General features: G+C 41.1%; 1 protein-coding gene across 9 annotated transcripts in view; it reads right to left on the bottom strand.

The window, feature by feature from the left end:
- The window catches only part of cnnm2b (cyclin and CBS domain divalent metal cation transport mediator 2b), a 37,417-nt gene extending 21,524 nt beyond the window's left edge, over window positions 1-15,893 (bottom strand). For 8 of the 9 annotated variants that reach the window (XM_053332203.1, XM_053332173.1, XM_053332217.1 and 5 more), the window contains exon 1: window positions 14,396-15,881. In XM_053332203.1, the coding sequence (XP_053188178.1) occupies window positions 14,396-15,881 (1,486 nt within the window). Of the gene's footprint in view, window positions 1-14,395 lie in introns of all 9 variants that reach the window. The other variant, XM_053332166.1, reaches the window with a different exon arrangement.
- Window positions 15,894-16,138: the final 245 nt, after the last annotated feature.

The raw sequence follows: 16,138 nt of genomic DNA, 5'->3' as shown, positions 1-16,138 counted from the left end.
CAATTGCAAGATAAAGCTGACTAATACATGTGACGCCAACTGGTCTGACATTTCTGCACAATCACAGATGCTTTGGTCCTTTTGCCTCGGTTATTTAGGGTCAAACAATACAGTTAGCATGATATGGACTAATTAGGGTAACACAGAGAAGTTAAGTCTGCTCAGAGGCTCCTAACCGACATTAAGGGGCCTTGGTCACAAGATCACTCTGCTGCTACTAGCCAGTGGTGTTTCACTACACACACACACACATACAGTACAGCCGCACACATACACATACACGCACACTGCTGGAAAGACATTGTTGTTCATTCAGAGAAGCAGCTTGCTGTCGTAGCTGGTTGCGTTTGTTATTGAAAGGTCCCCTGGGTGGAGATTCCTTTGGGCCTCAGTCATAAGGAGAGGCATCAATGGGAAACCAGTGGAGATAAATGAATGAGCCTGTGGTCAGGTGCTGCTCTGTTATGCGAGTGTTGCAACTGCTGAATGGTGAGCACATCACACAACAATTACAAAAAGCTGGGACCGTTTTAAAGCAGCAAAACACATTTAAGTTAGAACTTGCAACATTTGAGAAATAACTGTCTCCAGTGTCACAGAGATCAAATCAAGACTTTATAAAATTACCTGTGAGTAAAAACTCTACTGCTAGCAATAAATGTGATTATCATGTTTCAACACTATTCTCATATTGATTTCTGCTTCTTTCATTTGGTCCAGTTTAGGAACAGAAGAGTGGCTGGTTGTACATTTGGTATTAGTGAAATGTACAGCTGATATGGTATAAGCTATATGATTAATGACTGACAGAATTTAACATACTTACTTTGACAATTACATGTTTAAAGCGCAATAACGACACCACTAGACAGGAAGTGTGGTGCACTTTCAATCAACTGTTGGCTGTTTAGTGCTTGTGGATCACTTTGGACAAAGAAACACACAGGAAATGGTAATAAAACTCTTTTATCATTTCTTTAATTATCTTTAAAATCACCGCCAAGATGACTGTTGTCTACACTCATCATCCTGTTACAATCTAGTCTTCACTTTTCTAAGCTGTCAGTAGGAAGAAACCTGGCATCAGGGCTTCAGTGATGACACCCAGGCTGAACTTTCCCTGAAACAGAACTGGCTAAATAACAGACAATAGTGAATTAATTTCAGTGCTGATGTGTAATCATCAAAGGTAAGCTATTTATATTATTGGTCCCCACAGTGTTGCTTGTTGTAGTTTATTTGGTAATCCTAATAATCTGTTTCAGTTTGCTCCTGTTGGTGCCTGTAACATTACCTAATTACAGCCCTGTGATTTAACAAGTATGGTAATAGCTGCCTAGATTTTACCAAAACACTGCAGGAACAGCCCTGGAGATTTTCTCTGTGCCCACCCACAGCATGATTTCTAGCTACACTACTGTTTGGTACCTGTGTATTATTCAGTAAGATGATACATATTATGAAGGGTGATAAGACACTTCTACAGATTTTCCACAAATAAAGATGCTACTTGTAAAACTCAAAATGTTATGGCCTGGTAAAAAGGAAAATTACTTTCCCCCACTTTTAATCCCGTGTCCCTGTGTTATTGCTTATTTATCTCTTATAATACGCCAAATATGTCATAAAATCAATATTTTTACATTACATCTTTTCATGTCAAACTGTCTCAAATGTTTGCTCATAATGTGCTCATAGGCATTTACAAAAGTTCACCCAATCAAATGTGACTTTGTGTAAGCAGCTGGTCACACTGGACTTACAGTATAAACCCGTCACTATGTGTGAGTCACAGTAGCTAACAGAGAAATATGTAGAAAGACAGAGATATGAGTGTTGGTATCGGTGGGGAAAAAAACAATATAGCTGAGCTGTAATCCACTGAAAACAATCTTTCTTATCTTAAATGAATATTATTTATGACATTACAATCAAAAAAACATTCAACAGAATTCTGCAGATTTTCATTCTCACTGCTGAAAACTCAAAAAAAATATCTGCAGATTCCATTTTGGTTAAAGAAATACTGGATGTTTAACATTTTGGGAAATATGTGTATTTGCTTTGTTTCTAAGATTAAGGAAAGAAGATGGACATCACACTTACTGTTTGTCTACATATAAAGTACAGAGCAGGTGTCAGGGTGTGTTTAGCCTAGCTTAGCATAAAGACAGGAGGCACAAAGTGAAAGAAAAAGCCTACAAACACCTGTTAAACTCACACATTAACAAACTGCATTTCACTTGACTAATAAGCACATGTAAAAACAGCAATTGGTGTATTAAGGGGGAGTTATGAGGTATAATAATCTCCTGGCAGATAACTGTGCTCACAATCATATGGGCAATGTGCACCCGAGCCAGAGACGCTGATTCTTTAAGCTTTGTTATATCCTGTAGAAGTGACATGTTTAAAGTTATGTACAACTATTTAACTCACATGTTAGTGTATTTGAAAGAGTGCAGTAAGTCCTTATTCTAACTGATTTAAGTCACTTGAAGTTGTGCTTAATCCTCTACTAGCCAGTATAGAGCAATTTGTTGTGACAAGTATAAACAGACTGATGTGTTTATAATGGTGACACCCACAAAGCATGCTTTATTAAAATGGCTCTTGGTATTACCTGCTTGCAACAATAAACTTTAGTGAGTCAACATCAACAAAACCAGCCAATAATGTGTCATAAAGCACCCTCACTGCTGCAATCCAATCACTGGACGCACTCTTCGCTTGTGACAAGCTAATTAAACACCTGAAAACACACATTTTTGGCACGGAGTACTTGGAGCTTTAAAACTCATAATTAATACCTTAATAAAAACAATTAGCCAGGGCGAAATCCTTAAAGCTAGAATGAGCTAAGTACTCAATAAAAAAAGCTCCCGTACTTTGTGCAATAAGCTTTGAGAATGTGGGCTGTTGGGGAAAACATTAAACCTGCATGAATCGCCTGCGTCCTACGTTGTTTCATTACATTACTTGTGACATCCAAACAGACAAATAATATCTGTAATTATTGACTATGTTCCAACACTTCTATATAAACCCTCAGGATGTGAATAATATGATCATGCTTCTTTTTTTCAGATGAATTCATACTGCCAATTAACAGCCTTTCAACACTTCATAATTAGGCAACCTTCTATTTCAATCCATGAAATGCTTTACTGCTTAAATCTCATGTTCTCCCAGTTTAAATATTGACTTTGTAAAGGCATGTCATTTAGTATGGCTGGATGTACTGTACACTTACTGTTGTCAGACTGATGTTAGTTTTCACTTTTAATAACTGACACTTTAAATCATAGCAGTCAAAGTATTCATAAAATAAAAGGATAAATAATGCAAAAGAGGAGATTTCACTGTTATGAAAATCAAATCTTATTGTGATTAATGATAATAATTACACATGACATATGTCCATTTGTTCATCATTAAAATTCTACAGCTGTGCCACAATTTGGCAAAGAACATAAATCAACATTTCCTGTAAATACTCAGAAATAATTGATAATACATAAATTAAAACTTTGACTCTTGTCTCTCTGTTAGTGTTGTTTCACTCAGCTGTCCCTACTGATTACTAATTGACTATTACTCATATAAAATCACTGGGAGTCACTTCAAACTTGTTCTTTTCTCTAAAGGGAAAATCCACCCTAAAACAGATGAGAATGAACAATAATGTAAAGTCAGTATCTATAAACACTGGCAGCTGGAAATCAGGAAATAAAGACTATTGATTGACTGATTATTAGGGTTACCTTTACATTATAGGTACTTAAATCCCAGTTATTCATTACTGATTTAAAAAGAAATTCATTCAGTGATTAAAATCACATTTGATTATCAGGCTAGTTGTCCTTTCAGTGTCTGCTTTCAAAAGTGGGATTTCTGTGTTCACAGTCAAAAACATCCTCTAGTGAAATCACCATCTGCAATGGTTAGAAACAGGACAGGAATAATAATTCAAGCTGGAGGGTCAGCTGCGGATGGGGTAGAGGCTCGGAGCCTGGATTTGGGTCTGAAGGGTCAGTTGGAGCAGTGGCAGGGGCCTACAGCCCATGGTGGGGCTCTACTAGCAGTTTCCCCCCTCGCTGTTAGCTGGGAGACACCAGAGAGAGGAAAAAAGTGCAGCCATACTAAGAGAACTGAATGACCTAAAAATGCATCTGTGCATTTAAATCAGGACCACATAGTCTGGGATCTGCTCTCAGTCCAATTGAACACATCGAACACATCGGGGGGAAAAAACAGTGCATTCATCAGCTTTTCCCCTGTTTACACTTACATAACACATGTCCGATCTGTGTCACATGTGAGACAAGAATTTGAATTGGGTCATTTTTACCAGGTGCTGTAATACTAGCTCGTGGGACACTTTTTTGACTTTGGTCCAACAACACTGAATCAGTGAGTGGCTCCCTACAGTTTTGGTTTCAGATTTTACATCCAAATAGTCAAAGTAGGATAAGAATGATCCTATACAACCTGATTAAATGAAACATGCTGTGAAAGTTCAGTTTGTTTTACCTCAGCATATCTTACCTTAATTGGAATCTATTTTAGGGTGGATTTCCCCTTTGATATTACTTTCTTAGTGCAAGTTCACAGCACCTTTGAGAATGCTGGTGCCACTTTCTCAGAATAACAATGATGAGACAATTTTCCAAATATCTCTATGGCTTTTCCTTTTTTTTGGTTTCCCTTGGACTTCGAAAATCCATTAACTTCCATTTAATGATTAAATCATAAGACATTGTGTAAGACTAAGTATAAAGTTTCGAAGCTCAGTCCTTTTTGTTGTTTTATTCATTATTCATGTGTTCTACGTGGCCAGCTGAAGTGAAACACTGCTGAAGCCTCAGAAAAGTAGGCTCCATCAGCTGATTGTAAAAAGGCGCTGGTGTCTTTCGGGCCTGTGAAGGGCCCGTCTCGGGCTTTTCCTCTTGCCAGTAAATGGAGAGACGGACAGTGTGCCCGGTGTTATCAATGAAGCCAGCCTCTTGGCTCTCCAAAAAGTGCAACTTGGAAGGCGTCCACGGCAGGGCATTAGGCCTGGAGGTTTGTGTCGTTTGTAATTTATAACACTGAGGGAAATGGGCAAGAGGACAATATGGAGAGAAGAGGGAGAGAGGGAATGTGGAAGGAGGGGGATGGGACTTGCTGCACAAGCAAGTGGCTCTGCTTCCCTGAGTGTGCTGCACAGAGCCCGGTTACTAGGCTGACCAAGCTGGAGGGTTTTCTCTCCCTCTCTCTCTCGAAGGCACAGCCTGAATGGGCCTTATTTTTCTTTTTGCTTAAACCAAAGTTAGATGCAAACTAGATAAAGATACAGTCTTCTATACCTACATGTAAATGCAAATGCAGAGACGACAAGCTGAGTGAAGAAAGGAGTGTTTGTTTAAAATCTTGGCACACTGACAGCTCTATACTGTCCAAAAAACAATGATAGCAGCTAGAAACAGCTTTAGTGGACATCAGAGACTCAAAAGATGTCAGAGATGCCAGTAAATCAACATTTCTGGCTCGAAGAAAGAAAAATTTCATCATGCAAGTCGTGCACCTCTGGAGCTCAATAACTGCTGGTGTGACAGATTGTTACTGTGCAGGAAATGGGTCCAGGTATTTAGAGGGAGCTTCACAATTATGCATTTTAGCTACTGCTAATAAGACATAATAATCACAGCAACGTCATTCTTCTCCTCCTCCTAATCATCTCACAACCACACTAATAGCAGCAATTTCCCTTCATTTCATAAGAATGACATAATGTACAACACCCAAATGAGCATGATAATATCTTAATGACATAACTACAGTCAAAACAAACATTTCTATGAAAAGCTTTCCACTCAAAGAGAAGACAAAAATAATGTGGTTTTCACTCAGGACTAAAAATGTAAATCAACCTTTGAAGCATTTCACCTGCAGTTAAATGAAAAATGAGATGACGTTACTGATTACGTTCATGGCTTTGTTATTTCTAGCTTTGAGAGACTTTGATTGAATGATCTTGAATTGACTTTCATTGTATTACCTTTAGATGTGCTTTGCCATTTAAATTCGCTGGAGGACACAAAAGTAATGAGTTACATCATCAATATGCACATCTCAGAGATGCTGGCTCACTGTGTGCATGTTATATAATAGCACAAATAGCTTTTAATTCCCACTCAGTGTATTCACAATTTAAATTCATGCCTATTAGTAATTGAGGAAGTCTGTTTCACAAACACCAACCTGTTCCATTACAAGCATGTATTTCTCATCCCCATCGTCTGCATTATCACCCATCAGCTGTTATGCTAATAATGCTTCACCCGTGTCTATTATGCAGTCTAAATAATTTACCAGGAACGGAAAAAAAACCCAGGTCCAGTGTGGTCTCTGTTTTGGGAAACGGCTTATTAAAAGGAACGTGGGGGTGGTTGCATTCTGGATTGCGTAATAACAAATTTTCCTCCGTAGTGCATGGCTACAGATCCTAGGCAACATGTGCTGGAAGCGGTCTCAACTCCTTAACTACATCCACAACACAAAAGCCATTCTTCAGGAATAGCCGTCATCAGAGACCGAAATGAAATGAAATAGGTCACTAATGAGCTTGTGGTCAAGTTATTAAGAGGAAATGATGTGATCTGACATGTACAGCTGTGCAGAAAGATGTAGTGTTTGAAATCTGTGCAATATAGATATTTTGATCATTTTCTTTAACTGAATAATTCAATCTTTCTTATGAGGTTGTGTGAAATGATACCACTCAAAAGGCTCATGCAAGGATTTAGATTAAAACAGACTTTAGTAATAAGAACGGAAATACAGTCAAATGTGCTTCAGATATTCATCCCACTCACTTCTGTGGTACAATATGGGACTTATTATTGAGTGGCTCTATAGAAAACATTCATAAAAGCCGTTTGTCCCTCGACTACAAGCTGCCTTTTGATACGTACACATAAATGTGATATTCAGAAGAGAGGGGCGTCAGATCAAGGAGGTGTAGATCAAGGTCTTCCTCAAAAGAAATTCACACAATAAAATGAAGTTTGATGACATTTCATCATCAAGACAGCTGTGAACTTCTGTTAAGTGCACACAAGTAGAGAATTTGGAGGCTAAAGCATTTATTCAGCTAATGCCAAAAGATTGTAATGTGACACTGATGCAGGTGTGTGTATGGTGTAATGCAGCATGGCCTACCTGGACACACACTTGACGACAAAACAAGAAAAAAAAAATCATTTCACCTTCTCGTCTTAGGACACACCAGGCCCAACGGCATATCAGTCGTGGTGTTTAGCTTTTAAATACACAGTACGAGGTGCCAGGAAAAAAAATACATGTAAAGAAAAGTCATAATGCCAGATCAGACAGGCTTTGGGAACGCACTGCGCCTAGATTCACACTCCTTAACTGTTGTACTAATCGGGTCTTAAAAGCCTACTCTATGTTGTACCAGAATCTGAAGAATGTAGGCCAATTTCAAAAGCCAGGCCTTTAACACAACAAACTTGATCAAGGAAGACAACATCTAAAAGTTCAATCCAGACAACATCTAAATCATCCCATATCTAAATGACCAAAGCCATTCATGCTTTTACAATGGCTGCCCAATGATTTCACATTCTAGTAACATTTCTTAATTTGAACAATATTACAATATCAACAATATCACATGTGATAATACACATATAGTACAATCTTGCCACAGTGTGTTGACTATGGCAACATTTATTTTGAATGTACTCCTATAATACAGATAGATATCAGGTTTTACACCACTGACTACAAACAGTGTACATGTACTCTGGGGCTGCAACTCACAAATATTTTCATTAATTGTTATTAATGATTATTAATCAATCAAAAATTGTAAAGATATTAAATGTACAATCACAGATATCAAATGTAAATCCTCACAATTCAAAAAGCTGGAACTTAAATGTGGTGCTGGTTAAAGTCTGATTAATCAACTATTTGTTTCAGCTCTTATATTATTTATATTACAACTAAGGATTTCCTAAAGCATGCTAAACCAATATTATATTATAAAACAATATTAGCAAGGAAATGACTTGCTAATATGTTTTGTATAACAACAAGATGAGAATATCTCAGTGTTGTGTTCTGAGATTATTCCACTGTTCAAAAAAAAAAAAAATAATTTAGCTTTAAACTCAACTCATAACCATAACCTGACACACAATGGTTTGTTGCATAGAAACATCTGGGAAGTCGTGTGTGGAAATTGTTTGGAAAGGGGCAGGTGCTTTAAAAAATAAAATGCAATACTTGTGATTGGATGAACCACCTGTCAATCACTGTCTATCACCTTCAAACCTTGTAAGGCAGCTGGATTCATGAAGCCAATTGGTCTGAACCACCAGCTGAAGCCTGACATGATGGATTCTAGTGTGATCTCATGAATCCAGCTGCATCGCAGGGTAATCGAGAGATGGATTGTCCCTGATTGCAAATGCATTATTGTATTATCATGGTGAAAACTAAAAAGAAAAGGCAGAAAAGGCAATGAAATTATTACTGTGAAGTACCACTTGCTGTATCTCCAGACTGCTTCAAGCCTCAGCAAAACATATGCTTTGGGAAGATTGTTGGCAGTGATGTAAATTATGCATGTTTTGAAGTCAATGGGCTGAAAGATGCACAGCAGCTGCTTCTTGAATTGAGATTCAGGAGAAAAAATGTTGCCACACAACAGGTTGCTACAACAGCAGTTTTCTGCCTATTTCTAAAGTGCTGTCAAAAGACTTGAAATGAATTCATGTTATTAATATGCTAATTATAGAAGACAATGCTCACCAAAAGTATGCAGTATTTCTTTTTAGTTCATCATGTTGTGTGGTGAGATACTGGCCATGAGGAGAATGAGAAGGAAAAATGTAATTCATGTGATTTAACATAAACCCACTATCTATATAAAAGTAAAACATTGTGCTTTTTAAATGAACAGCCTGTGTCCATGTGTTAAGGTGCTATGTTGTTCATATAAAAATGACATTCCTCGCTATAAAGACAATCCACTACTAATGCTGCATCCCGCAACACAAAGTATAGTGAGACGAACCTTTAATTCAAGGTAATTAGTTCTGATAAAGTAAGCAGCTGGCGGGTGAAGTCTTGCCGAGTTCAAAGGGGTGTCCCTCATCAGGAAACATTAAGTGTTCTTACCAAACATGATGCCATTTAATCCCAACACTTGTTGCAGCGTTAGCACCAAGGGTTACCAGGCAAACACTCCCCCGCTCGCTTTCTAGACATCTGCTATGATACGCTCCACACAAACACCCCGAAAAAGGAATAAAAGCATTCGAAGCAAACCATAAAACTGCTGTCAGTATTTCAACATGGTCAACAGGGGGAGAGGGGGGGAAAAAAGTTTCACTTTTAGACAAAGTACTGAGGAGAGAGAGAGAGAGAGAGAGCGAGAGAGAGCGAGAGAGAGAGCGTGAAGGCTGTTGAATCTGAATTAAGCATAGATTGGCCTATATTGCAGCAGTCGGGGAACTAGTTCAAGACGTGCCAGAACTCATGTAGGCTTTCTTACACTGGGGGACCTCACTCTATAAGAGTAAAGCATATATGCTGGGCTGTGAAACACTGAAGCTGAATGAAGACAACAGAAAAGACGATGGGCTGAATTTTTGCTTGGATATTCAGCTTTTTTTTTGTGAAGTAGCATAAATACAACTCAAAATGGTGAGATTTAAAAGATTGTTCTGGGAAACAGTCAGAATAGGTCACAATAGGTTGTACACCTGTCATGGCATTGTGGGTATTAAACATTATCTATAGCACTGATAAGCAGTATAGAGTAAGAAAATCAATACGTACACAAAGTTTACAAGGTAGAGATAAGAAGAATCGAGTGTTTGTGTCAGCGTTAGAAGTTTGAAAGGCAGGGAGACAATTGAGGGGGCAAAGAAAAGGTTTCCCTTCTCAGTCCCCCCCTTTGGTGTGCTCTATTCAAGTTTAGCAAGTAGCCTGCCTTACCCAGGGGGAGAAATGACAGTGTGGTAGGGAAGAATAACCTGTGCATAACCTGATTTCAGCTCTGCAAACATCCATACTGTAGGAAGCCTTCCTCCTGGTAATACTGCATGTGAGTGACTTTCACTTTCAGGAATATCGCACATAACTTGAAGTCAGAGGGGCAGCTAAATTCCTGTTTCTGACTCAGCTACTTGGTTGGGTCCCAAATGACACACACTGACCCACTCATTAACCGGTAAACCTGCAGCTTGACAAGCAGCCTCTGGATGACAGTAATTGTTGCAATCGCAGACCGAGAGCAATTAATGAAGGGGTCAGAAATTTCCAGAAAGGTGTCTCTCTCAATTTAAAAGCTCCCGCATGAATGTGAGCGTGACCCCTGACCTAGGGCCTGGGTTGAGCCGGGTAAAAACGGACGCACGAGCACACTGTTGGGATCAAGATCTGCACGAAGAACAGAACTTTAATAGGTTTCATTCGTGTTATCCTTTCTTTTATGGCAGCTCTAGATTGTTAAACCAAAAGTAAGCCTTAATGAGTAGAAGAAGGAGTATTACAGAGAATTATGTAATGCTGCTAAGTTCAGAATACAAGCGTGAAAGCATCTTTTACAAAAACTCTGTTCAGAAAGTTCAGATCCAAACGCAAAGCTGCTCCGACACAATCTCTAATATGAGCGTGTTGTGGGTTTTTTTGTAGCAGACTTCAGACGACTGTGCAGCTCCACAAGCGGCATCAAATTAATTAACAATGACTTATAATACAAAGCACTTTGAACTGAGTGTGCGCTGTGAACAGAGCCAGATTGACGGGAAACTCTGACCCTGCAGCCCTCCCTACAACTGTTCCTTATGACTTCCATGAGAGGCTGAAGAGGCGAATTCCCTCTGGCGCTCGGCCAGTCCCAGACGCGCTATGCTTCAGAACTGGACCTATATGATGAAGTGCACAGGTAACATAATGTGGAAGGTCATTCATAGAATACCAATAACTTGAGTAAACACATGCACTAGAGCCAATAATAGAAACTGTTTCCAACATTGTAACATTTTGAGGTATCAGTCGATTTTAACTTGGACACCGTGTTACACTCTATAGATTTTATAAAACTGATAGGAGAAATCATAAGTAAAAAATTCTGATCTGATTTCATATTAATCTGATTCTAAAACATTATTATAGAAAAAGAAATACATCTGGTAACACGTGCAGTATAATAATTGTTAACTATTTCAAACACAGATGTGTTGTCTTTAAAAGGAAAATACCCCACTGTGAATATGATGATTTTTTAAAAACTAGGCCACCTGTGAAATAGAGATGTGCAATTATTTAGCCTGCAGATCCTCCATATCACTCTTAAAGATGGAGTCCTACAACAAGCAGAATGCAATGAATGTGTCTCCTCCAATGAGCTTCCAGTCAGCTACCAATGGCACGTTTACAACCAAGTTAGTGAAGACACATTGAATAGTGAAATATGTTTACTGAGGCTTCTGTCAAATGTTTTTCCTCATCATTCTGTTAATATAGTACCAGTGTTTCTAACAATAACCATTGTTTTGAGCCTGGACTGGACTGTGCTCAAACTTACTCACAAGTTACGTGTAACACAGTTGCTGGTGTGCTGTTCTGTCCAAATGTTGTCAGGTTTAAAATAACACCACAAAGTTAGCTGCAGTACAGAGTTTCCAGTCCGTCTCCATCCTCCCTGACCATCCTCACCGGCTTTCCTGTCTGCAACACCTCTGTCCCGACTGATGCTGTTACAGCTCCTCTTGCTTCCTCCTCCAGACTGTTTTTGCTTATTACAGAGCATTATATTCAGCCTGATAAACTGTAACTGTAGCTGACTCTGATTAAACGGCGCAATAGTTGATCTTGTAACACAAAACTAGTTTTCTTCCATTATATTGATAATTGAAAGTCTTTAGCAGTATGATACTTTAATATCTACTTTTCTCTATCGCTAGTGTAACATCACTTGTGTCACTTGGCAGATGATTGCCGACAAATGTGTGGGGAACTCTGTGTGCAGGCAACATATAGATTTAAATAAACTACCCAAACTGTAATGATACTGGTTGACAATCAGAAAAGTTTCCCATTAATTCTGACATAGTGTTACACTGACTTCATCCTATGCAAAGACTCCACTAACATACATATCACAAGCAGGAGTGTTAGCAGGTGTTTTGGTTGCAGAAGTGATGTGACTCTCTGCACCAAGAACACACACACACACACACACACACACACACACACACACACACACACACACACACACACACACCAAAACCATATAACTAAGACAGGTGTTGCTGTTTTGTGGTTAAACCAAATGGTGAAGATGTAGTACTGTTCCTGCATTGGCTTCCAAAATCACAGATCTCACTACTTCCAGTAACAAGTGCTTCTTTATTTATTTATATACCTGTCTGTGTGAAACTGCACTGAAGATCATTTTGCATCCGGTGGTTTTTGATTTTTAGATGCTTGGATGTCTGCTTGCTGACACATTTATTTTTTACTTTTCACCAATTTTCACGCCATTTTTAAATTTAGCGCTTACACTCCAAACTCACCGGTACACACAAATCTAAAAAAAACAAACTGTTTTAACACTTAAGAAAAGAGCATCTCAACCATCTGATGTTCGCAGTCGACTTTAACACGACAGACTTGAGAGACGCTGCTGGGATCATATAGTGTAATGATATTACTGTAATAATGTAGCTCAGTGTGATGATAGCTCCATCCTGTAACAAATCATCAGTTGTACTAGCTTTACTCAGAAAATAAGCTCAAAGGAATTGAAGTATGCTTTCTGCTGCTAGCGCATGTCTGTAAATAGTCAGCTTTGATGAAAACAAACAAACCCCCCCACACGTACCCCCCCCCCCCGCCCCCCCAACTAGTATATTATGTAATGCTAATTTGGCATGGAGAGCTTCACCTAATTTCTGGTAATGGAGCTCAATGATTTGTTTTGTTGTTCTTACCCAATTAATCCTCTTAAAGTAAAGTGAATATTCTAATGAGCACACAATGCATCAATCCCCCCCCCCCACCACCCAGCCTCCACCCTCTCCCCCTGCAATTGAAATATTGATAAACCAGTTGCTGACCAGGCGTGCCCATTTTACACAGGGTCACTCCCACACTGCTGTGGATTTGGGGGATAAATAGAAGTACGGACTTACCGAATCTTCAAACACTACCAGGAATAACTTAGAGGTGACAACACAGAGAGAGGGGGGGGGGGGGGGGCGTATGCAAAACAACAGGTAAACTGTGGGTGAGGTAAACATCTTTCTCAAACGCCATGCGCATAAACACACACACACACACACACACAACACATGGGGGGGCTTGAGGGTGTTAGAGGCTGTTATTCATTATCCACACGACTGCATTCCAGGGCTGGACAAAAGGAGTTATCGCCACCATCACTCAGAGGCGAGCACACGAGAGGTAAGAGAAGGGATTTAAGCAGGTTCTCAAACAAGATGCCCCCACCTGATAACCTTAGCACTGCTGTTGCACCATTCCCACATGTCCTAATGCATTCACAAATTAGAGAGAGAGAGAGAGAGAGAGAGAGAGAGAGAGAGAGAGGGAAAAGAGTAAGAAAGGTTGAGAGGAGGAAAGCAAGACAAGAGAGCAGGGGGAGAGAAAGAGAGAGAGAGCGTGTGAACATTAACACTGAATGGAAGCGATGGAGAAAGATAACGACACCTCCTCCTCCTCCTCCTCCTCCTCCTCCTCCCCAGTTACAGGAAGTGACCAGCAAGGATGTGGCAAGTGCACCTCACTACTGATGTGGCTGCTTCACTGCTTTATGAGGCAAACAAGATAAGAAGTGCCAAAACAACCCCATCCTCCTCCTCCTCTTCCTCCTACTTCTTTTTTTTCCTCCTTCTTGTGAAATCTTGATGAGGATGAGAATTCTCCTCCTCCTCCTCCTCCTCCTCCTCCTTTCATTCCTGAAAATCAGGTTCTAAACATTTTTGAATTTCACCAAAATAACAACTTGAACTTTAAATGTTGAGAGCATCAGACTGAGGGGATAAACAGTAGTATCAGTATCAGTAAATATACTATAACACAGCTCACCTGTGTATCCTTCCTCATGTCAGGGAGGGGAGGGGGAGGACAGGTGAAGGGTTAACCTGCTTGTGCAATGGTCATTTGAGGGGTTAAGAGAGATTTAAACTATCTGACACCTTCATCTATGGACTGATTGTCATGAATTGATTGAAATCAGTAATAGATAAAGTCATGTTTAGGTTTGGATGGGTTGGTGTGAATCAACTACAAGACAAAAAAACAGTTCCCACTAATAGTTAAAATGTGTCAGCAGTCTGTCTGACTATCTCACCTTTTTTAAACTCCTCCAGCATTGCGTCCAGCTTGGTGTCATTGAACACAAAATGCAACGGGTGGCTGTAAAACTTTGTGATGGTTTTGAGCGGGGTGCAATCATCCGGGTCCACAAACGCCAGGTCCTTGACGAACAGCTGATCCACTATGTTGGATCTCTCGCCTTCGAAGACTGGGATGCGCGTGTAGCCGCTCTTCATGATCTCGGACATGGTGTTGAAGTCCAGGATGGCATCCCCGGGGATCATGAAGCAATCTCTCAGCGGCGTCATCACGTCCTCCACTGTCTTAGTCCTGAGCTCCAGCGCGCCCTGGATGATGTTCAGCTCCTCCTTCACCAGGTCGTTGTAGGGGTCCGTGACGCGCAGCATCTCCAGAAGCTTCTCCCGGTTGTACACGGTTCCTATCTCCTGTCCGAGCAGGTAGTCCAGCAGCTTACTCACCGGGTAGGAAGCTGGGAAGGTGAGCAGCATGAAGAACTTAGTGAGGAAGATGGTGTTGGCTCCTACTGCGAGGCCGTGTCTGGAACAGATGGCCTGGGGCACGATCTCCCCAAAAATCACTATTCCAATGGTGGACATGACCACGGCGATCAACCCCGACCCGGCTATATCATCCAGCAGGATGGTCAGCGTGGTGTTCACCAGCACGTTCCCGAGCAGAAGCGAGCACAGTAAATAATTCCCTTGGCTGCGCACCGGCTCGATTTTTTTGGCGTAATTCTTCTCCCTTTCCGTGCCGCAGTTCTGGACTATCTGGAGCTCCATGGGGTCCAGAGCCATGAGCCCCAGGTTCAACCCACTGAACATACCCGACAAGCACAGCAGCATGGAGATGAAGATGACCTGGAGCCAGAAAGGCAGCAGAAACTTCTTCTCCTCCACCACTATCACGTTGGTGTCATCTCCGTCATGGTAGATCCAGGTGTTCTCCGTCCAAGGGTCGTGCATCCCGGCCACGGCCGGTGTGGAGGTGGCGATGCAGAGGTAATACGCTTTACTCCTCTCCGTCTTTCGCAGAGGTTTGACCTCGATTTCAACTATTCCGGACGTCTTTCGATTCAGGATGATGTTGGGCAATATAATTATATCCGAAGTCCTAATACCGCAGGGATGCAAGCCGGACGAGTCCTCTTGGCTCTGGTTATCCCCCGAGGAGCTGTCAAGGCTGCCTACCGCCCGGCTCCGCTCATGTTCCGTAAAAGCAATTTTGGACCAGGTCTCGTTGTTGATGTTCTGCCCGTACACCCTTAATTTCACCCGGGAGCGCTCACTCACCCGCAGGTAGCCCCTATCCATGAAGGAAATGTCGTCCGTGTCCTCCAGCCGGAGTCCGATGATGACGGTCTCCTCGGACCCGTCCTTGCCACTTGTCGGGGTGACACAACAGCCGGTGACAGTTAGGAAAATCATCGCCAAAGCTCGGACCCGGTTAAGTGACGCCATTTTTGCAGCGGTGGGTGCTTGGGATAACGGCTCTGCCATATTGATAACCATTGGCAACCAACCTCCTGAATGAAAAGGGCTTTTAAAAATCAGAGCCAGTCGGAGTCCGCCTTCATCTCCGCCGAGGGTTGCCGTAACTCGTGCATCGGGACCTGCTCGTTCCCACTACGTGTCCGACACTGATGACTCGCGAGCGCAGGCTTATGGGCCAACTCGTGCCTCCCCTGAGGTCCCCGAGACAGGCGACGGCGGCGACCAATCAGAAAGCCCCGCTGAACAGAGGGCGGGGCGCCTGC

The sequence above is a fragment of the Scomber japonicus genome, chromosome 2 (genome assembly GCF_027409825.1).
Source record: "Scomber japonicus isolate fScoJap1 chromosome 2, fScoJap1.pri, whole genome shotgun sequence".
Taxonomy (NCBI): Eukaryota; Metazoa; Chordata; class Actinopteri; order Scombriformes; family Scombridae; genus Scomber; species Scomber japonicus.
This window is presented reverse-complemented; position numbering and strand designations above follow the sequence as displayed.